Source organism: Camelus dromedarius, chromosome 21, assembly GCF_036321535.1.
Source record: "Camelus dromedarius isolate mCamDro1 chromosome 21, mCamDro1.pat, whole genome shotgun sequence".
NCBI classification, from domain to species: Eukaryota; Metazoa; Chordata; class Mammalia; order Artiodactyla; family Camelidae; genus Camelus; species Camelus dromedarius.
This window is the reverse complement of record NC_087456.1, coordinates 36,911,409-36,932,312: the sequence shown is the minus strand read 5'-3', so window position 1 is coordinate 36,932,312 and position 20,904 is coordinate 36,911,409. Positions and strand designations below refer to the sequence as shown.

At 60.1% G+C, this 20,904-nt stretch overlaps 1 protein-coding gene across 2 annotated transcripts in view; it reads left to right on the top strand.

The window, feature by feature from the left end:
• The window catches only part of CACNA1S (calcium voltage-gated channel subunit alpha1 S), a 58,819-nt gene that overhangs the window by 28,783 nt on the left and 9,132 nt on the right, over positions 1-20,904 (top strand). Inside the window, exons 14-32 of one of the 2 annotated variants that reach the window (XM_031438868.2) lie at positions 207-321; positions 1,253-1,346; positions 2,039-2,108; positions 4,805-4,937; positions 5,572-5,701; positions 6,620-6,679; positions 8,021-8,127; positions 8,584-8,671; positions 8,859-8,966; positions 9,764-9,816; positions 10,059-10,205; positions 10,617-10,818; positions 11,228-11,386; positions 12,720-12,830; positions 13,367-13,450; positions 18,415-18,471; positions 19,286-19,414; positions 19,543-19,608; positions 20,317-20,408. In XM_031438868.2, coding sequence (XP_031294728.1) covers positions 207-321; positions 1,253-1,346; positions 2,039-2,108; positions 4,805-4,937; positions 5,572-5,701; positions 6,620-6,679; positions 8,021-8,127; positions 8,584-8,671; positions 8,859-8,966; positions 9,764-9,816; positions 10,059-10,205; positions 10,617-10,818; positions 11,228-11,386; positions 12,720-12,830; positions 13,367-13,450; positions 18,415-18,471; positions 19,286-19,414; positions 19,543-19,608; positions 20,317-20,408 — 2,005 coding nt within the window. The remainder of the gene's footprint in view (positions 1-206; positions 322-1,252; positions 1,347-2,038; positions 2,109-4,804; positions 4,938-5,571; positions 5,702-6,619; positions 6,680-8,020; positions 8,128-8,583; positions 8,672-8,858; positions 8,967-9,763; positions 9,817-10,058; positions 10,206-10,616; positions 10,819-11,227; positions 11,387-12,719; positions 12,831-13,366; positions 13,451-18,414; positions 18,472-19,285; positions 19,415-19,542; positions 19,609-20,316; positions 20,409-20,904) is intronic. The other variant, XM_031438869.2, reaches the window with a different exon arrangement.

Below are 20,904 nucleotides of genomic sequence, written 5' to 3'. Positions count from 1 at the left end.
TCGGGCACAGAGGATCCGGAAACAGACGGAGGTGAGAGGAGTGGATGGAGGAGGGGCGGGGGTGGGACCTGGCCATGCCCTGTGGGGGCCGATGCCTGCTTAGCAGAGGGACCCCAATGACTGTACCACGGAGCGGGGGCAGGGAGGGACCCCACCCCAGAGGCTCCCCACCACCACCACCCGAGCTCCTTAGCGGGACGCCCCAGACATCCTGCTCAACGTCTTCCTGGCCATCGCCGTGGACAACCTGGCGGAGGCGGAGAGCCTGACTTCTGCCCAGAAGGCCAAGGCCGAGGAGCGGAGGCGCAGGAAGATGTCCAAGTGAGTGGGGTGCACCAGGGTCGGGGGGCCTGCAGGCTGGGCCCAGCTCTGGGCGGGGGCCTCCCTGGGGCCTGGTGAGGGGGGCGCCAAGCCACTGACACCTGCCCCAGGGCGCAGATGGCAGAGCCCCCTGAGGTGTCCCTGGGGACAGGCCTAGAGGCCAGTGGATCCTCAGATGGGCTGAGGGCAGAACCAGGCAGGCTAGACCGGTTCCTGGTCAAGGGTCCAGGAATCTTCCCACCAGGCTTGCCCCTGAGGATCTGCACGTCCTGGGGGGTGTCAGTCCCTCTGCTCAGCCTCTGGCAGCCGTGAGTTTGCCCTTTAACCCTCTGCAGCCTGGGACCCTCCCCAGGAGCAGACGCAGGACTGATGGTCTAGACTGTGTTTCTCAGACTCTAACTGTGAAGGAACCACCAGGGATCTGGTGGAAATACCGACCCAGATTCGGGGGCCTGGGGTGGGGGAGGGTCTGCGTTTCCAACCAGCTTCCAGGTGGCATCCGCACCAGTGGGGAGCCCCACTGAGGGGTCGAGACTCACGCCTGCTTCCCCCGGCATGGTGTGCCCAGGCCTGGTGGAGGCAAAACGGGAGAGGAAGGGAGGGAGAGGTCAGCACTGTAGTCCAGACATTTCCCAAGAGTTGAGCCCTGTCTTGGACCAAACCACGCTCCCATGCGGTGACATCCTTGAACCAGGTCAAAGCTAACTTCACTCAGCTCTCCGACCAGCAGACGTGGGGTGTGGCCGGCCTGACCGCTGAGCCTCGCTGTTCCTCCCGCCAGGCTGGCTGTCCTGCTCCCTCCAGGCTCCTCCCTCCACAGAATCCCCCACCTCGTGGGCAGGGTCTGCGGAGGGTGTCATCCAGCTGAGCGGGTCCCCCAGAACCTGACGGATAGGCCTCCACTTTGGGGTTTCTTGGTTTTCCACCTCAGGGGGCTCCCGGACAAGTCAGAGGAGGAGAAGACAACGTTGACCAAGAAGCTGGACCAGAAACCCAAGGGGGAGGGCATCCCCACCACAGCCAAGGTGAGCCCTGCCGCAGGCAGGGCGGGGCGCTCCAGGGTCGGCACAGGGCGGGGGCTCTGGAAGGCCCCCGTGCAGCCGAGTCCCAGGGTGCTGGGGGGCGGCAGGAGGCAGGAGAGGGGCTGTCTGCCTGGGTCTCAGCCAGGCGAGGGCAGCTCCCCCGCTGTGCTGGGGGGAGTCAACGGCCCCCCAGGGAATCCTTTGAACAGCGCCACAGCTGCCCCGGTCCAGGCGCAGACTTCCTGTGAGTCCCAGCCTCCCACCCAGTCAGGGCGCCCCCTCCCACTTGACACCCCTTGTTCCGCTGAGAGGCCCAGACCGCCTCCCCCCACTTCTAGCCCCGCCCTGCCTGTCCCTGTTCCGGCCTGGCCCTGCTCAGCCTTCCAGGACCAGAGCTCAGAGGGGCAGGAGCCGGACCGGGGGCGGGGTCCCGGCCAGGACTCGGCTCTCCTCTCAGAACTGTCCGGGCTGCAGCACGCAGGCTCAGACAGGCCGGGGTCCTGGTGGCTCCGGCAGCCTGTCTGACCTTTCAGAGCCTGGCTTCTCCTTTGTAAACGGGAATGACCATAGCGGCCCCCACCCCCAGGCTGGAGGGAGGCTCAGGTGAGCGGCACCTCCAGGCCCCCAGTCAGTGTTCAGTACTGGGGGCGGCAGCTCTGGTTTTCATCTCCACTTCGTCGTGTTCCTTCCTGCAGCTGAAGATCGACGAGTTTGAGTCCAACGTCAATGAGGTGAAGGACCCCTACCCCTCGGCCGACTTCCCAGGTGAGCATCCTGGGACCACAGCAGGGCGTGCTGGGGTTCACTTCCCCCCGGGACGAAGTGTCTCGTGTGTCCCCTCCCTGGACCCTCCACGAGGACATCAGGACACAGAGACATCCTTTGTGTACCTCACCTGGTGAATGGGCCGCCTGCCTGCCTCTCCTACACAAACACACGATGGAAAAATGCACGTACTTTATTTTCGTGTAATTCAGCCAGCATTTCCTGAGTGGGACAAGAGCTTGTCATTTTATAGTGATTACTGATGGCGCACGGGGCTGTGTGTGTGCGTGGAGGGGGTGGTTCAAGATGAGGGCAGAGAAGCGGGTGCGGAGCGGGTCTTACAAGAGCTGTAGGGCCTGGGGCAAAGCTGGGTTTGGAGCGGTTTAAATTTTTTTTTTTAATTTTTAGGGCAGGTAATAAGGTTTTATTTCTAATGGAGGTGCTGGGGATTGAACCTTGGGCGTGCTAGGCGCACACTCTACCACCAAGCTCTACCCTGCCCCCTGGAGTGTTTCAAGTAGCATAGCAGCACCAGCCGAATCGTGATTCTAGGATGATTCCTGTGGCTGCTCTTGGAGACCGGAGACACTGGGTCAAAAGTAGCAGTGGGAGGCCAGTAGGAAGAGTACTGAAATGGCCCAGACGAGAGGTGACGCGCTGTGTGCTTCAACGCGCTGTGTGCTTCAAGGAGCACAGAGACTCACACGTCTTCTGTTACAGCCCCACCAGCCACGCAGCGTGGGTCTCTGAAGGGAGTGCGTCCCCCCATGCGGGGCTAGGGATGGGCAGGGCTGGAGGCTGGGCTGATTTGGGATAAGCAGAAGCATGGCTTGCACTGTGGGAGAATCCAGATGAAGGAGACAAGGTTGGGGGCGGGAGGGAGACACAGCCGGGGGTGAATGACACGCAGCCCGTGGCCGCAGCAGAAATCCACTTCGTCGGCACCCGGAAGGGAACACTTGGCACAGCACCCAGGCTGGGTGAGGGTTAGAAGGCCGCCTGGGAGAGGCTGGTGCCAAAGAGCTCTCCCGTCCTGCTGGGCTCACTCCCAGGTCCTCCGAGCCCGCGGTCATCGGCGCAGTTTCCCTTCTGTCTGCGGGACTGGCTGAGCCGCGTGGCTTTGTGCCAGTGACCCTAAGCACCAGAGGGACTTTTTGTGCCCTGAGTGGCACGGTGTTTGGCACTGAGTAGGCAATCAGGAAGTGGAATGCATGAAGACGGATGAGGACGTTGCAAAGTGAAGTCTGGGGAGAGCGGAGCTGCTGCAGACAAGACCAGTAGTGTTCCTTCGAATCTGTGCCAGAAAGGAATGTTTGGTGTCAGGATAGTTCATCTTGGTCTCTTTTATCTGACAAGCGTCTTCTAGTGGGCAGGAGCGGCTGCGGTGCAGGTGGGAGGGTGGTGACCTGGGGTGGGGGCAGGGCTGGAGAGAAGGGGAAGGGGGAGGATGGGGGCGGCTGCGGGGTGGGCAGGTGGAGAAGCCTTTTACCCAGGGGGCTGAAGATGTTTATCCTCCTTTCCAAAAATCCCAGCTTAGGACAAAATAAAAGCACAGTGAGGGGAAGGTAGAGCTCAGCGGTAGAGCGCCTGCTTATCACGCTCGAGATCCTGGGTTCGATCCCCAGCACCTCCGTTAAATAAATAAATAAACAAACAAACAAACTTAATTACTTCTCCCTCCAAAACAAACAGAAAAAATAAAATTAAAAAAAAAATCTAAGTGCGATGAAGCTGACACACAGGTGTGGAGAGAGGAAATCCGAATGATGGGTAAAGAGAGGGCAGACGGGCTGCTTCTGAGAATTAACCGTGTCTGCAGTTAAGCGTCCACTGTGTCTCTGGGCCCTTGGTGGCCCAGGGGGGACAGGAAGGGTCACATTAGGATGCTCATTGTGAGGAAGAAACGGGTTCTTGGGGGAGCTGAGACCCTGCGCAGGCCGCCTCATGGAGGGAGCCGGAGGTCTGCCCGGGGGAGGGGGGAGGCAAGGGACGGCGAGCGCTGAGAGGCCAGGGCGCCCCAACCCTCGAGAGCGTCCCCAGCCCGATCTATCGCTGGCTCCTCTTCCGGGGGCTGAGGACTTGGGGCAGCTCCCTCTCACGGGGCCCTGAGACCCAGCAGACGAGGCTGGGGGCTCCCTTGCCTCCCCACCCCTACCTGCTTCTCCCCGAGACCGGGCACTGGCAGGAGAGGAAGAATATTATTAGTTTTTCATGCTGGCAGCTCCTCCCTGATGGTCTACTTTTGGGGTGACTTTAGAACCCAAGCCCAGGAGAGAATCTTGGAGTTTGTTTATTTTAACGAGCCTCCTGCCCCTTGTCCATTTCACATTCTGGGGAGCTGAACTTGGGAGGGACGGAGGCCCGCCTGGCGTGCAAGTCAGGGGCAGAGCTGGGCCCAGAACCCAGGCCCCCATGTCACCCCCAGCTTGTGAGCATTTGAGGCAGCAAAGGTGCACCAGAAGTCTCCCCCACCTTGCTCCTGGCCCCACCTCTGGGGGGTCCTGAGCCTAACAGTTGTCTGGACAGCTCAGACTGGTGTCCTGCGGGAAGGGAGGTCCCTGGGCTGGACTCTGCTGGCATCCTTGCACCCCACATAGCTTGTTGGCCACTGAGGGTTCACAGTTGGTTCAGAGCACTGGAGCTGGGCAGCAGTAAAGCATGGAAAGTCACCCCAATTTCTCTCCCCCTCCCCACAGGGGATGATGAAGAAGATGAGCCCGAGGTCCCAATTAGCCCCCGGCCACGTCCGCTGGCCGAGCTGCAGCTGAAGGAGAAGGCCGTGCCCATCCCAGATGCCAGCGCCTTCTTCATCTTCAGCCCCACCAACAGGTGGGTGGGCCCACGGCTGCCGGGCAAGGGGCTGGTGGGGCTGTCGGAGAGCGCTGCTTCCTGCTCTGATAAGACCCCCTTCTCCCTACTCTCTGGGCCTACAATACACTATGAGAAAGTCATTTCTTTAGCTTAAGATCTTATGCCCCATTTAAAACGCAAGCATCTCTGAGAGAAGTAACCCTTTAAACCTTTTCCCTCACTTACACCTAAGAGGGGTCCCACATATCGGTTCCTTTCCAAGAGCAATTGTAGATGGGACAAGGAGGCGAGAGCCAGGTGAGGCTGTAGCCTTACTGGCTTCACAGGTTCACACCTTAAAATACAGACTACAGTCTTCATGGAGCTCCATCCATCTGCCTCATGATGGCGATCAGCCTGTCCTGTTCTGGTGGCAAAACCGTGGGACAGAGTGGAATGTTGGGGGACGGCTCGTTAGGGGATGGGATCAGGGCTGCAGGAACAGAATGTGGGGCAGGGCCCTGCGTGTCCAGCTGGAGACCACCCAGAAGCAGGCTCTCCTTCTCCACTGACCCGGGAGGGAGGGCTCCAGGGTCCCTGTGCAGGACAGAAGCTGGTGAGACCTGAACGCCCAGTTCACAGCTCCCCTGACCCTCCCCCCCAACCCCTGCAGGATCCGTATCCTCTGTCACCGCATTGTCAACGCCACCTGGTTCACCAACTTCATCCTGCTCTTCATCCTGCTCAGCAGTGCAGCGCTGGCTGCTGAGGACCCCATCAGGGCTGAGTCCGTGAGGAATCAGGTGAAAGCACCCAGCCCAGCACCCCTCCCCGCTCCAAGCCTCCATCACCTGCACACCTCACTCTGATGCCCGGGGCTCAGTGGTATCCTCTGTGTAACTGTAGGCATCAGAGTTGTTTAGCGTTTAAATCCTGGGAGGGCCAAGACTGCCCAACCCACTCCTTCTGAACAGTGTTGTCACAGCATGTGGCATAGACAGGCTCTTGTTGCTGGGTTTTAGCAGTGATAATGGTGGGGATGGGGATGGTGGTGGTGATGCTGCTGCTGCTGCTGATGGTGATGATGGTGATGGTGATGATGATTGTGGTGGTGGTGATGGTGGTGGTGATGGTGGTGGCAATGGAGATCATGGTAGTGGTGATGGTGGGGTGATGATGGTGGTGATGATGATGGTAATGATGATTGTGGTGGTGGTGGTGATGATGGTGATGGTGGTGGTGGTGATGACAGTGATGATGATTGTGGAGGTGATGATGGTGGTGGTGATGGTGGTGGTGGTGATGATAGTGATGATGATTGTGGAGGTGATGATAGTGATGATGATGGTGGTGGTGATGATGATGGTGATGATGACTGTGATGGTGATGGTGGTGGTAGTGATGATAGTGATGATTGTGGAGGTGATTGTGGTGGTGATGGTGGTGATGATGATGGTGATGATGACTGTGATGGTGATGGTGATGGTAGTGATGATAGTGATGATTGTGGAGGTGATGATGGTGGTGGTGATGGTGGTGATAATGATTGTGATGATGACTGTGATGGTGATGGTGGTGGTGGTGATGATAGTGATGATGATTGTGGAGGTGATGATAGTGGTGGTGGTGATGGTGGTGATGGTGGTGATGGTGGTGGGGTGAAGACCCTGATGAGATCATCACTCTTCCTCTCTTCTCACTGACTTCTGCCTGGCCACCAGATCCTTGGGTATTTTGATATCGCATTCACCTCTGTCTTCACTGTGGAGATTGTCCTCAAGGTGAGTGAAGGCAGTGGGACAGGCTGGGTGAGGGGCATCTCCAGGCCGGGACCCAGAGCACATGTGGCTCCCAGTTACACAGGCTTTGCTCACTTAGGGGCTGGGTTGCAGGGAGGAGGGAAAAGCAAGAAGATGGCTGAGGGCAGCAGGGAAAGACTGGTGGGGCCCAGGAGACCAGTGGTTTCAGCTCATAGTCCGAGGTGAGTGGGCCAGCAGGTGCGTGTGCAGGCATGAAGCACAGTCAACTTGCAGCCCATGAGCTCCTCAGCAGAGCACTGTCAGTGTCGGTGAAGCGTTGGGCACTTTCCTCCAGAGTGAAGGCACAGTAGCCTAGGAGTAGACTCGGGAGCAGCAGTTTGTTCACAGGCCTTTGTTACCAGTGACTGAGAGACCTTCTCCTAGGACCCCAGAGAAGTGACCGCTGACCTGGGTGGGCTTCTGGCAGCTCCGCCCGACCCTCCCACTCCCTGTCCACAGCGCATCACTCCTGTTTCTCAAGGTGGACACGCTAGGTTCACACCACGATGGTGGGGACTGGGGATCAGAGACCCAGTAGCCCCAGCTTTCACCTCCATGACCCAGGAGGGGAGTGGCGAGCCGGGCAGGGGGAGCAGGCCCGGAGCAGGCTGCAGTGTGAAAGGTGGACAGTCCGTTCTTTCAGGGCCTTGATTTTTAAGGGTTGATCAGAGGGAGATAGTGGCTTCCCTGAGGTCCAAGAGGACTTCCTGAAGGTGGTGATTTTAGGCCTTGGAGTTGGATAGGACTCCATCAGAGAGAGGAGGGGCCGCTCAGGAGGACAAGACAATGACAAATGCATTGTAAAGCAATGTTTGGGACATGCTCAGAGAGGAGAAAGTGGCCCCTCTGGGCTGGTGTATAGCATACATGCAGGGGAGTCGGGGGTCTCGGTTTAGCAGCTGGAAAGGGAAGTTGAGATGAAATCATACAGGGCCTTGAATGCCAGGAAAGGCTTCAGCTGGCCAGAATTTAAGGGCGTTGCGTGTTTGTGCGGGGGCGTGGGAGATCACTAGGGACCACGTGAAAGACGCTGAGAGGCGAGTGAGAAGGCGGGTCCAGGGATGTGGAGGAGGAGGGGGGCGCAGCTGGCTCCTGAGGACGCTTTCCGGGGCGGAGGAGCAGTTGTACGGCTCTGCAGGGGGTGGGGCGGCTCTCCCTGCCATGGTTCCGTGCGGAAGGAGCCCCAGGGCTCCCATGGCCTTGCTGCCTGGGAGAGGTCCCCGTGCCCCCAGAGCCAGGAGCAGAGGGTGGGGCAGTGCGCTGAGGACCCAGCAAGGAGAGTCCCCAGTCTCCTCCCCCCCGGGGTGCTGCCTCTCTCCCCAGATGACCACCTACGGGGCCTTCCTGCACAAGGGCTCCTTCTGCCGCAACTACTTCAACATGCTGGACCTGCTGGTGGTGGCCGTGTCCCTCATCTCCATGGGACTTGAGTGAGCGAGGCGGCCCGGGGTCCCAGAGGGGGAGCCCACCAATGCTGGTTGGTCGGCACCGAGCCACAAGGGGAGGGTCTCTCGGGGCCACTGATGGGGGTCGAGGGTCCCTTGGGTTGTCCCCAGCTGGACTGAAGTGACAGGGCTTAGTGGGTAGGGCGTGTGCTGCAGACCAGGAGGGGGTGCAGAGGGGAGAAGGTGGTCCTGCCCTGCCCCACGGGGAGCATGGCCCCTGTGTCCAGGCGCTCCCGTCTGATGGGAGAGGCGGGGTCTGGGGCAGCCCTGGAGGAAACCCTTACAACAGTGATGCAAGACTAGCCCAGGGAGGAGGGCCCCTTTATCCCAGGCAGGAGCACAGGCAGCTTGAGGGAAGGGCTGAGTGTGGAGAGCTGGGGGCAGGCGGCAGGTGGAGGGCTGGAGAGGGCAGCCCTCAGCACCCTCCTGCCGCTCCCCCAGGTCCAGCACCATCTCTGTGGTGAAAATCCTGAGGGTACTGAGAGTGCTCCGACCTCTCCGGGCCATCAACAGAGCCAAAGGGCTGAAGGTGAGAGAGGGCCCGGCAGGACCCCGGCAGGGACAGGGCTGCCAGGGCTGACCCCGGACATCTCAGCCCAGCCACCAGGGGTGAGGGGGAGGCTGGGCAGCCGTGCCGCCCACGGACCCCTCTCTGCCCCCCACAAGCTGGGACTGGTGACGAGGCGGGGACCACGCTGACTGGCCTCCCTCTGCAGCACGTGGTGCAGTGCGTGTTTGTGGCCATCCGCACCATCGGGAACATCGTCCTGGTCACCACGCTGCTCCAGTTCATGTTCGCCTGCATCGGTGTCCAGCTCTTCAAGGTGAGCCCTGGCCTGCCCTCACTTCCCCAGCTCCGGTGCCAGCTCTCGGGCCAAGGCAGGAGCTGGCCCATTTCCCCTCTAAGCAAAGGAGCCCTGCACTGTGAAGGCAGAGGTCCAGCACACACAGGTTTAGGGCGAAGCTGTCGTGAGTCTGAATTGGGCTCCTGGGTGATGTCCCTCCCCAACCCCCAGGCTCTGCGGGCCACCATCACCACCAGTACCTGCTGTCCTCCTGGCCGTCCCGGGTGAAGGCCCCACCTGCCGGCCCTGCCACCACCCTCCCTGCTACTCCCCCCCCACCCCTTCACCCCGCCGGGCTGTCTGACACACGCCCGCCCCGCCCCAGCAGCTCCGGCTCCTCAGGCAGCTGGGCCTCTGCCCTCTGCGCCTGCAAGTGGGCCTGGCGTCCTTCATCTTCCCGGGAGCTGCCGGGGGTGGGGTCACCCGTGTCGCGTCTGGAAGCTGCCCTCCTGCTGCTCTCACTTTCCTGGGGGACCTCGTCTTTTCACTTCCACCTGGAAATCAGTGTATTTCCCTTCCTCAGGCCCAGCCTGGGGCACCCAGCAAACACTCAGTCCTCTAAGGAGCTGGCTCCCCGCCTCCCGGCTGTCTGCCCGGCAGGGGCCTCAGGGTGGCTGAGGGACCAGTGGGCTGTCCTGGGGCCTTGCCTTGATGGTCAGGCTGCCCTCCGCCCTCCAAGAGGAAGACCCAGGCCCTGCCTTCCCTCCTCCCTTCCACTGCATCTTTCAATCCTGTTTCCATGACAGCCTGTCTCCCTTCCTCCCTCCCGGATGCAGGGGAAGTTCTTCAGCTGCAATGACGTGTCCAAGATGACAGAGGAGGAGTGCAGGTGTGCATGCCGGAGGGACCCCTGCATGGGGAGGGGCTGGCCTGAGGGGCAGGGTGGTCTTCCCACTGGGGGACTGAGGAACCTGGGCCCAGGAAGGACCCTCACAGAAACCCCTCCCTTGGGTGACCCTGGTCCAGACCTCCCCTCTTTCCTGCACCTTCACCCTCAGGGCCTGGAGGATGGGGGGCAGGTGGGGCGAGGAACCATGTGCACAGTGTGGTGACCGGGCCCCCCCACCTCAGGGGCTACTACTACGTGTACAAGGATGGGGACCCCACGCAGGTGGAGTTGCGTCCCCGCCAGTGGATACACAACGACTTCCACTTCGACAACGTGCTCTCGGCCATGATGTCACTCTTCACGGTGTCCACCTTCGAGGGATGGCCGGAGTGAGTGGGGACTGGGACCCTGCCCACCCAGCTTCGGTCAGGGCCATACCAGGGGGCCACCCACGCCATCTTACACTCTGCCAAATGTGGCAGGTGCTCAGCAAGCCACACGGTGTGCGTGCAGGACTGGTGTGCTGACTGGTCCCTCGAGAGACAGCCCAACCAGGGGACTCAAGTGGAAGTGGGCCTCTCTGCCCGCAGGGGAGCCCGACTGGGCGATGAGGGGGGCGCGGCGTGTCCCATTCCAGGATCTGGTCCAGCCTCCTGGCAGGGTCCTAGCTCCTCCCCCATTGCGTGACTGCCTGGAAAGCCGGCTTGGGTCTCCATGTCCAGTGGAATGAAGCCCACCCTTCCTGGCCTAGCTCCGCCTCAACACCCAGCCCAGCCCAGCCTTCCCTCTGCCCTCCCCAGGCTGCTGTACAAGGCCATTGATGCTAACGAGGAGGACAAGGGCCCCGTGTACAACCACCGCGTGGAGATGGCCATCTTCTTCATCATCTACATCATCCTCATTGCCTTCTTCATGATGAACATCTTCGTGGGCTTTGTCATCGTCACCTTCCAGGAGCAGGGGGAGACGGAGTACAAGAACTGCGAGCTGGACAAGAACCAGGTAGCTGCTGGACTGCCTGCCAGAGGCCTCTGCCAGCCCAGCCGAGGCTTGGGGCAGGGAAGAGGGCCCTCAGGCGGGGGCGGGGTGACCCCACACCCTCCATCTGATGCCCAGCCCCACCTCTAACCCATCTCCCATCTGAAGCAGCACGCAGTGGTCAGGTGGGGTTTCCTCTTGGAACCTTCACAATCCCCAGAGCCCCTGGGACGGGGGAGCCGTGCTAGGGATGGGCTCTGATGGCTTGTGGGTGGCTCGGTGGGGCTCTTCCCCTGAACAGCCCAGCAGGGGCCCTTAGCCACAGCCGCCCTTGGCCTGCTGAATGCTGGGTCCTCCAGCCCATGGACCTGGGCATGGGGAGGGCGGAGGGAAGGGCTCCGGGTGCTGACCTGCGCGCCATGTCCTGTCTCAGCGCCAGTGTGTGCAGTACGCCCTGAAGGCCCGCCCCCTGAGGTGCTACATCCCCAAAAACCCATACCAGTACCAGGTGTGGTACGTCGTCACCTCCTCCTACTTCGAGTACCTGATGTTTGCCCTCATCATGCTCAACACCATCTGCCTGGGCATGCAGGTGAGGGAGGACCCGAGACAGGCGCTGGACGGGCGGGGCCTGGGCGGGACATGATGGGCTTAGCGGGGGGGTGGTGGGGGGCTCTGGGCGGGACATGATGGGCTGGGCGGGGCCTGGGCGGGGCCTGGCCAGGTTCCAGGCTGGTAGCCCCAGCACACTCTCCTTGCACCTGCTACGGGCCAGACTCTGTGGTGAGGGGCTGTGCGGGGCAGAGGGGCTGTGCGTGGCAGAGGCAGTCTCTGGCCCTGTGGCCAGGCACTCAACAGGTTACTAAGGAGGTCATGCAAGCTCACGCATGACTGTGGACGTTCTGGAAGCAGGAGGCAGCTATGAGGAAGGCCCTGTCGGAAGTAGAACGTGCTCTCTGTTTTCCTTCTGCTACTGCAAATCTCGATGTTGGAGCTGGTTGGAATTTTGGCTCCAGTCCCAAGAAAAATGGATTTACTATTCACAGAACAGGTGTCTCTTCGGAGACGAGCACACTTTATACACAGTGTCATGAGCGGAAGCATCGTCATCAAGACTTAATTAAGCATTTGATCCCTTATGGGCCATATAAATAGAATCGCACAGTGAGCTCTATGGCCCAGGAGCCCAGACACAGCCAACAGCAGGACCACGCACTGCCCCGTCTGGACAGGGAGTCACGGAGCCACAGGCCCGGAGCAGACAGAGGCTCACGAGCCACAGCTCAAGTTTGGGCCGAGCCAGGCAGCAGAATTAGGCAGCTCTGCCTAGACAGGGTGGGGCGGGGGCAGCGTTAGATCCTTCTGAACTGCCTGGGAAGGTTCTGTGGAAGAAGTGGGATTTTTGTCAACTTTCTTTTAAAAAGGGTGAGAGATTCCTGGGAGATGTCATAGGACATTGTTGTCAGGATGGTCGGAGTGGTGGGTCGAGGGGGCTAAGGTCATGGTCCAGCTGCCTCTCCATCATGAAGGCAGTGCGCAGGTACAGGAGGCTGGTGATGCCAGGGCCCCACCTGCAGGTGGTGGTGGTCCCAGCCTAGAACCAGGGGTCTTCCCTCCTAGTCCTGTGCCCGAAGGCTTCGGTAAGCCTGTCACAGAGCCTTGCTACAGGGCCCCTCCTGTCCTTCCAGAGCAGACTTGTGTGTGGATAACCCTGCTTGCAGGATCGGGTGGAAACCGTCTCCTCTTCCCCTCATGGACCCCCCACAGGGATGGGGCGTGGCCGTCAGACCTGCTAGGACTCTGGACACGACACAGCCAGAGCAGGCTCCTTGTTTTCTGAGACTAAAGAGAGGTGGGTGGGGGGCTCTGGGAGCCACCATGCAGGATGGGGAGCAGCCCCCAGCCCCTCCCCTCTGCCCCCCCAGCACTACAACCAGTCAGAGCAGATGAACCACATCTCAGACATCCTCAACGTGGCCTTCACCGTCATCTTCACCCTGGAGATGATCCTCAAGCTCATGGCGTTCAAGGCCAGGGTGCGTCCTGGGCCCACAGGGTGGGGCCTTTCCCTGGGGCCCTCCTCCCACCCCACACTTCCACCCCCACCTGCTCACCCCTGCCTACAGGCCACTCAGGCTGCGCTTCCCCTGCCCCTTCTGTGAGTCTTTGTGTCCCCTCCTCCTTTTAAGCTTCTGAAGAGCAGTCCCAGGGCTGGGAAGTATCCTGCTGTGTCCTGGGTTCCCAAGCCCACTCCCACCCCCTCCCTCACCAGGTCTGCACCACAAGCCCAGACTGGGCTTCAAGTGGGGGTGTGGGGACAAAGAGCCCCCCATGTGGACCGGGACCCCAGGCCCTATTTCCTGGCCATGCTGCCCTAGGAACACTTCATGCTCTGGAGGACCAGAGGCAAGGGCAGAGGTGCAGGGGTGGGTGAGGCCCCAACGCCACGGGGAAGTGGTGTCACGGCCCAACCCCACCTGGCCCTGGGGTTTTGCATCCCTCAGATGGGGCCGACTGCCCCTGCTGACTGCCGAGCCCCTTCCCCCATAGCTCACCTTGTCCCCTCCCCCAGGGATACTTTGGGGACCCCTGGAACGTGTTTGACTTCCTGATTGTCATCGGCAGCATCATCGACGTCATTCTCAGCGAGATCGACGTGAGTCAGGGTGGCGGGGCCACCACTGGGGCGGGGGGAGGAGCTTGTTCAGGCCACAGACACTTGTGGGGAACCCACTGTGCGTGCAGCCCAGCCCCTTGGTTATAAAGATGGAAAAGGCAGGGCTGTGGTCCTGAGAGCAGACACCTCAGACTCCCGGTGGACACAGTGAGGGGCCAGGCAGCCCACGGCCAGCACCGTCGTAGAAGGGAGAGGTCCTCTCTGGGCAGATGGTCAGGGGAGGCTTCAAGGAGGTGGCGCCACCTGAAGAGGGTGCAAGCACCACAGGCCGGAGCCCAGTCAACAGAAGGTTCAGGGCTCGCCGGGAGGTCCCTCCGGTTAGAAGCACGTGAATGTGCCGGGGAGAGAAGGGGGTCCAGCTGGAGAGGCAAGTGGGGGTGGGGGTGTTGAATTGTGCATAGCCGGCAGTGGGGGGGCCCTGAACACCCTACACTTCTAAAAAGTTACTCTGGAGGTAAAGGGAGGAGGTGAGCCCTACGCAAGGTAGGCGGCCCCGTTGGGCAGGCGGCCATCCGTCTACTCCTCAGACGCTTACTGGGCACCTCCCCCTTGTGCTAGAGGTTCCGCGTGAGCAAGAGTCTGGGGGGACCGGACAGAAAAACAGACTGTAAGGACACACGTGGCTGGTGCGACTGGTATGTGTGATGGAGACAGAGTGCAAGGGAATGCACCGGTGTGTCCAGGTGATATTTAAGCTCAGCCCTGCGTGAAGCAGGACACAGGCTGCCAGGTGCTGGGCCCCACCCTGCCGCAGGTAGGGGGTGAGGGCAGACTTTGGGGATTCCAGGAGGCCTGGTGGCCGGGCTGGAGAGTGATGGAGGTGAACCCAGAGAAAGAGGCCAGGGCTGGACCACATCAGTCCTTGGAAGCCGTGCTTAGGATCTTGGGTTTTGTCCTGAGCGAGATGAGAGCCCTTGGAAGTGTTTAAACCTGGTCTTTGCTTAGTTCTAAACGGACCCTTCTGGCTGCTGCGCTGAGCACAAGCTGTAGGGACGCTAGGGGCGCCCCGGGGGGTGGTCGGGGGTACCACGATGGCCCCGCTGAGGGACGGAGGTGACCAGAGCAGCAGAAGTGGTGAGGGGCAGTCATCACCTGGGTCTGCTTGGAACATCGAGCTGACAGTATTTGCTGATGAGCTTGATTTAGGGTGAGAGGGGAAAAAAATCAGCGGCGACGACAAGGATTTAGCCCAAGAAACTGAGCTTCTGTGTGTGCAGGTGGGGTGGAAACCGAGGGTCCCACTTGGGATGCGACCACTTAGGATGCTCTCGAGGCTTCCAGATGGAGGCGCTGAGTTGGCTTGGGTTTCCGAGCCCGGAGCCCAGAGGCTGGGTCAGACTAGAGATCTAATCTGAGACTCTAGGAATGAACTGGCATTTAGTCGTGGGAGTGGGTAAGATCCCCTACGGGAAGGAGGTGTTTAGAGAGCAGAGGTCCAGGGGCTGAGCCCTGTGGGCTCCGGTGTTTGGTGACTGGGGGCTGAGGAGGGACGGGCCATGGAGGCAGGGGGACTGAGAGAGGGGCGTCCCGGAGTCAGGAGCCCAGCACGTGCAGGAGACAGAGTGACGGTTGTGTTGAACATGGAGGAAGCGGGAGCTGTGCACCGACTGGGTTCCGGCAACACGGGACCAACAGTTTCACGGGAATCCCGAGAAGGGATGCCCGGCTGCAGTGGGCTGAGGAGAGGCAGTGCGGAGTGTGGGCCCGGACAGCTCTCTCGAGGTGTTTTGCCACAAAGAGAAATAGCCTAGAAGTTGGAGAGGGTGCAGAGCCAATGAGAAGTTTCTGGAAAATGAGGTAAATTACAGCACATCCTGGGCTCATGGGAGTATCCAGCGCCGGGAGTGGGGTGTCGGGGGTCAGCGGGGGGAACTGCAGGAGCAAAGTCCTTGAGCAAGAGAGTGAGAGCCAGCACCCTGGGGAGGGCTGGCTCCCTGTAGCAGGAGGAACCCTGAGCATGGGGCTGGACTCGGGCAGGAGCAGGAGAGCTCAGGGGCTCTGGGGGGAGCGGCGGGATGAGCTGAGCGCCAGCCCAGGGCCACGGGGAAGGAGGGCATCCAAGGGGACTTAGTGTCTCAAAGAGAAGGAAAACTAGGAGGCAGCCTCCTGACTTTGCTCTTGTGCTGGGGTTTGGGCGCTGGAGAGTAGGGATGCGTGTCTCTGGACACTTCGGCCCGGAGCCCAGGGTCACTCTGTCTCCAGCACTGGCAGCAGCTCCATAAACAAAGGGAGGTGACGGCCAAAGCCTGGGGGGGACCAGACGACTGCCTGGGAGTTGAGATTCCCTTGGAATTCAAGCCAGCGAGGCCACAGGGTGTGGGACCAGTTTGCCGTCAGTGCTGCGGGGTGAACGGAGTCTCTGTATTAGAAAGACTTCTTTCCTTCCCCTCTTAGAGGGAGTGCAAAGTTTACTCATTCATTTTTAAAATAATCAGTTAGTTACACAAAATATAGTGCAATTAGTCAAAAGCAATATCAAGTAACTTGTTTTTTAAGTGATTGTGCAGAGGAACTCTTTTTCATCAGAAGGCTAACGTTTTATTATGCTGTACACCAAAAGCTGAGATAACATTGTAAACTGACTATATTTCAATTACAAAAAAAGAAAAGCTGGGGGAAAAAAAGCTACCATTTGCGAGGAATATGGCAGAGATAGGGAGGTGCACTTCAGTGATGAGATGTACCCCAATGGCTGAGTTCTAAGGGGTTTTGTAAGCTGATTGTTAAACACAGCCATTATGAAACAAGAAAAAATATAAACTTACAATCAAATAAATTTTGAAACAAAAGTAAAAAAAATAAAGAATAAAAAAAATGAAGTGATCGTGCAATACAGTAATAGCGGTGGCTTTCCTAACTACACGGAGAATCACACAAAAGCACCTAGAAATATTGAAGAAATGTGCACATTGTCGCTTTTTCTTTCTTCCACTTATAATTTCCAACCTTCAGCTCTATTTCATGTCTTTTTGGTAGGTGGTATTAACACTGGAAGTTAAAGTGACAGGCCTCACAATTAGTGGGCATCTTCTTTGAATATTTCACTTTTCTATTTCCGGTGAATATAATCACCTTGCAACTGCATGATTCCTTCAGGCTAAGTCACATTTCGTATCTCAAAGAATGTGTTTTTCAATAAAGAGCGGCAGACTCGGGCTGACCCCTGCCCCAGTGGGTCTGCCCAAGGGGGTATCAGGAGAGGCCCAGCCCCAAAGTCAGGGTTCCCCTCTGCCCACCGATAAGCACCTCAGACTCTGCCAGCGCAGGACTGAACCTCTTGGGGGTGGGAGAGGAAGGGGGTGAGGGAGCAGCAGAGTACAGGACTGGGTCCATGTGCAAGGGGCCCTCAGCTCCTACAGGCTGAGCCCGGAAGGAGCGGCACCTTCTGGCTGTCAGGGGCAGGCCTGGCCTGGGGTCCTGTTCACCCTGTGCACAGGACAGGCGGGGACAGACAGAACTCCACCTGTGTCTAAGCCCATCCAGAGGGGCGGGGCCGATGAGGCAGGGTGGGTTCTGGACACACGAGGGTGCCCACTGGGCCTGTGTGTGCATTTCCACTACTCTCGGCTTTGCTGGGGAACAGCACCCCAAGGCCCCAGGGTCTGAGAGCACAGCCACTGCCTAAATTATAAATAGTTACTTCTTGAAGTTTGAAGTCTGTGTTGGGGAGGCCGGGATAAATCAGAGCAGTTTCTTTGCTGGAGGATGGCTGGAGGGTGTTGTTGGTCACCATCTGATTTTTAGGGACAGCAGATGTTTGCTGAAGTCATGTTCAGTCTTTGAATTTAAAAACTGATTTTCGTTCCTGTGTGTAAACCAGGGCACAGGCTTGGGCAGCACTGACTGCTGGCACTTTCTTCAGTGATGCAAATGTCCTGCTGGGTCCAGAGCAGTAGCCACGAGCCACGTGTGTCTGTTGGTCACTTGAAATGTGGCCCGTGCAGCTGAGGAGATGAATGTCTAAGTTTATGTAATTTTCGCTGTAGTCCGAATAGCCACGTGTGCCTGCTGGTGCCAGGCGGGCAGCACAGATCTGGAACACGGCTTGTCATCCCTGACTGCGTATTAAACCCCCCGGGCTGCATTTACACCTCGCAAAGCCAGGCCTAGCCCCGAGAAGCTGACTTAGTTGGCCAGCATTGGGGAGCCAGCAAAGGTCTATGTTTTTAAGTTCTCTTGTGTGATTCTGACATGCAGCCTGGGCTGAGAACCAGGGATCCAGGTAAAAGCTGCCCTGGAGAACGCTGCTTGGTGGGAACCAGTCCCCCCACAAGTAATCAAGATAAAACAATGACTGGCCCTCCCAGGACTCCAGAACCGGGGCTTCTCCTGACACGTGGCCCAAGGGAGAAGCTCAGAGTAAACAGGAGAAAAAAGCTGCTCCCACAAACCCCACGCCTGCCCTTTAAGAGCCTGGTCCCTGAGATAGAAGCCTTGGTCCTGCTCCCAGGTTGGGGGCAGAAACACATCTACTGGGGGGTCTCGGACTCCCCCAGAGGGCCTTGCCCCTGGAGGATGGGACCTCCATAAGGGCCTCAGCGGCACAAGGGAGCTGGCCAGCACCCCTGGACTCAGGGCGATGGGGTGTGACTCCCCTTGTGACCACGAGCAGGTACTTCCCCATGTCCCCCGGCCCCTGCAACAGCCCCACTGTCATAGACCCCAGACACACGGGCTGCATCTTGGAGGCAAGAAGGGACCCACCCATTTCCAGTCTCCCCTCCTCTTCTGGCTCCCTTGACCCCAGCCTGTCGCTGTTCCCACACCCCCACCCTCGACCTTGACTGCAGCCCCCTGGGGTCTTTACTCCCACCTCTCTGTCTTGTTCTCTCTTTAACTCTTCTGTGGTCTGTCCTTTCTGACGCCTCTCCTCACCTCCCTCCCACCGTGTCCCTCCTCCTCTCTCTCCTCCCTCCCTTCCCCTCCTCTCTCTCTCTCCACAGACTTTCCTGGCCTCCAGCGGGGGACTGTATTGCCTGGGTGGCGGCTGCGGGAACGTTGTAATTCCAGGCTGCATGAGCCTGCCCGGCTCGCCCGCCAGCTCTGCCCTGCAGCGTGCATGCGCGGCCTGGCCGCTGGACTGCATGGGGCGGGTGCACTCAGGGCCCCTTCCTCGAGCAGGCCCCGGAGGGTCCGGGTTGGGGTGGGGTGGGGGCTCTGTGCTGGAGTGTGCATGGATGCAGTGGCTTTCGTGGAGCCCTGGGAGACGGGGCATCTGGCTGATGGGAACATCCAGAGAGGACTGGATGGCACAGAACCTTAGTGACAGGCCACCAGCACCAAGCGTGTGGGGGCACAGAAGCCGGGCAGGGGGCTCTCCCCGGCCAGAGTCATCCGGTGTCTAACGCTGGCACATGGGCAGAGGCCTCCTGGCTTAGGACAGCCGTGTGCAGGGCAGGGTGGGGCGTGGCCACTGAATTGATGGCCACAGAGGAGCTGAGCTTCTGGAAGACTTTGCCCTGGGAGGACACTAGGGGAAGGGCCAGGAGAGCTGCCAGGGTCCTGGGCTCAGGGGCAGCTTGTGGGGAGGTGAGATGAGGCAGGAGCCCCAGGAGGGCAGGAGCTGGGCCCGGCCGCCCAGTCCCAGGGGCCGAATCCCCGTCCCCTCACTGCACTGCTTGGCGCCCCGCCCACCCCACCTCCAGCTGAGCCAGCCCTGGGCCCTGAGCCCAGGGAGGGTCAGTACGAGTGCCCAGCAGGGCCACCAGGTGGGCTGGAAGTCCCCCCACCGCGACAAGTCCCGCACACACTGCCCCTCCCGCCCGCCACGCCCTTCCTCCCCGCCCCAGACTGACCCGGGGCTGCGCCCCGCAGGACCCCGACGAGAGCGCCCGCATCTCCAGCGCCTTTTTCCGCCTGTTCCGCGTCATGAGGCTGATCAAGCTGCTGAGCCGTGCGGAGGGCGTGCGCACGTTGCTCTGGACCTTCATCAAGTCCTTCCAGGTGTGCGGGCGGAGGGCCTGCAGGGGCTGCCCAGGGTGGTGCCGGGGAGTGGGGTCCCCGCCGAGCTCTGGGAGGCGGGGCTGCGGGGCAGGTGGAGCGCGTGCCCTGAGCTCTGCCCTCACCCACAGGCCCTGCCCTACGTGGCTCTGCTCATCGTCATGCTCTTTTTCATCTACGCTGTCATCGGCATGCAGGTGAGGGGCGGGGAGGGGGGCAAGTGAGCCCTGGCCGGAGGGGCATCTGGATCTCCGGAGAATAGAGGGCAGGAGGGGCGACTGGGGAGGTCTAGCCAGTGTGCAGACTGGACCCTCCACCCACCAGGCCCCTGCCTTGTACCTCCTGGCAGACCAGGGCTCAGCTCAAAATGGAGGGAGATGGCGTTAGGGGAAGCAGCCCAGGAGGGACCCTGCAGACAGACAGATCAGGGCCAGACTGCTCTCCAAGGCCCCCACTAGAGGCTGGGGGATCTCAGACCACCCTCGCCTGGAGCCCACCCACCCCCTACACTGAGTCCCTAAGTCAGCCTGCGGCTAGGAAAACTGGTCCACCCCCCATAGCTGACCCTTGAACAACAGGGGTCTGAACTGCGCAGGTCCGCTGGTATGTGACTTTCTTCCATAAATACGCACCACCATGCTGCGCAGTTGAACCCACGGCTGTGGAACCGTGGATACGGAGGGCCCGAGGACTGGCTCCAAAGTTACACTGGGGTCTCGACTGCGTGGCGGTCGGCATCGCTAACCCCGCATTCCTCAAGGGTCGACTGCAGCCTGATTTATCTGGCTTCGGGTCTGACGTGGCCCGAACTGGGGAGGGTTTGGAGGAGGTAGGGGCACCGGTGGGGAGGAGGTCAGCTGGGAGACGCTTCCAGGTACCGGAGCAGAGCCCTCTGGGATTTGCAGATGTTCGGGAAGATCGCCATGGTGGACGGGACCCAGATCAACCGAAACAACAACTTCCAGACCTTCCCCCAGGCTGTGCTGCTGCTCTTCAGGCAGGAGGCCCCACCGCCCCAACCCCGACCTGTGACCCCTGACTCCTGACCTGGCTTACTCTGCTCCAGTCTGCGGGAGGCAGGCTGGCTTCCTGCGTGGGGGCCCCGCACCTGGAAGGGCCGAGGCTCTGCTGTCCTTTTCCGATGGGAGCTCCGCTCCCCGCCGTACAGCCAGGGCTGCTTTCTAAGTCATTTTTGCACACGTGGTCCCTGCCTTCGTGTGCACTGTGCCCGGAATGAGGCAGCCAGCGCTGAGCAGGGTCCTGTGGATCCCTCCTCTCCTCTCACCCAGGCAGGAGATAGGTCGACCCGGAGGGTGAGGCCTCAGTGACCTCTGACCCCGCCTCCCTGGCTCAGCACCCTTTCCCTCTTGCTTCCCCACCATTGGCTGGAGTCCTGGACCCATCTTGCCCCTCCATCCAGGAAACTGCCTTTCCCCAGTCAGCTCCTGCCAGTTGGGTCCCGAGAGTGGTGGCGGGGGAGCCCCCACTCTGGA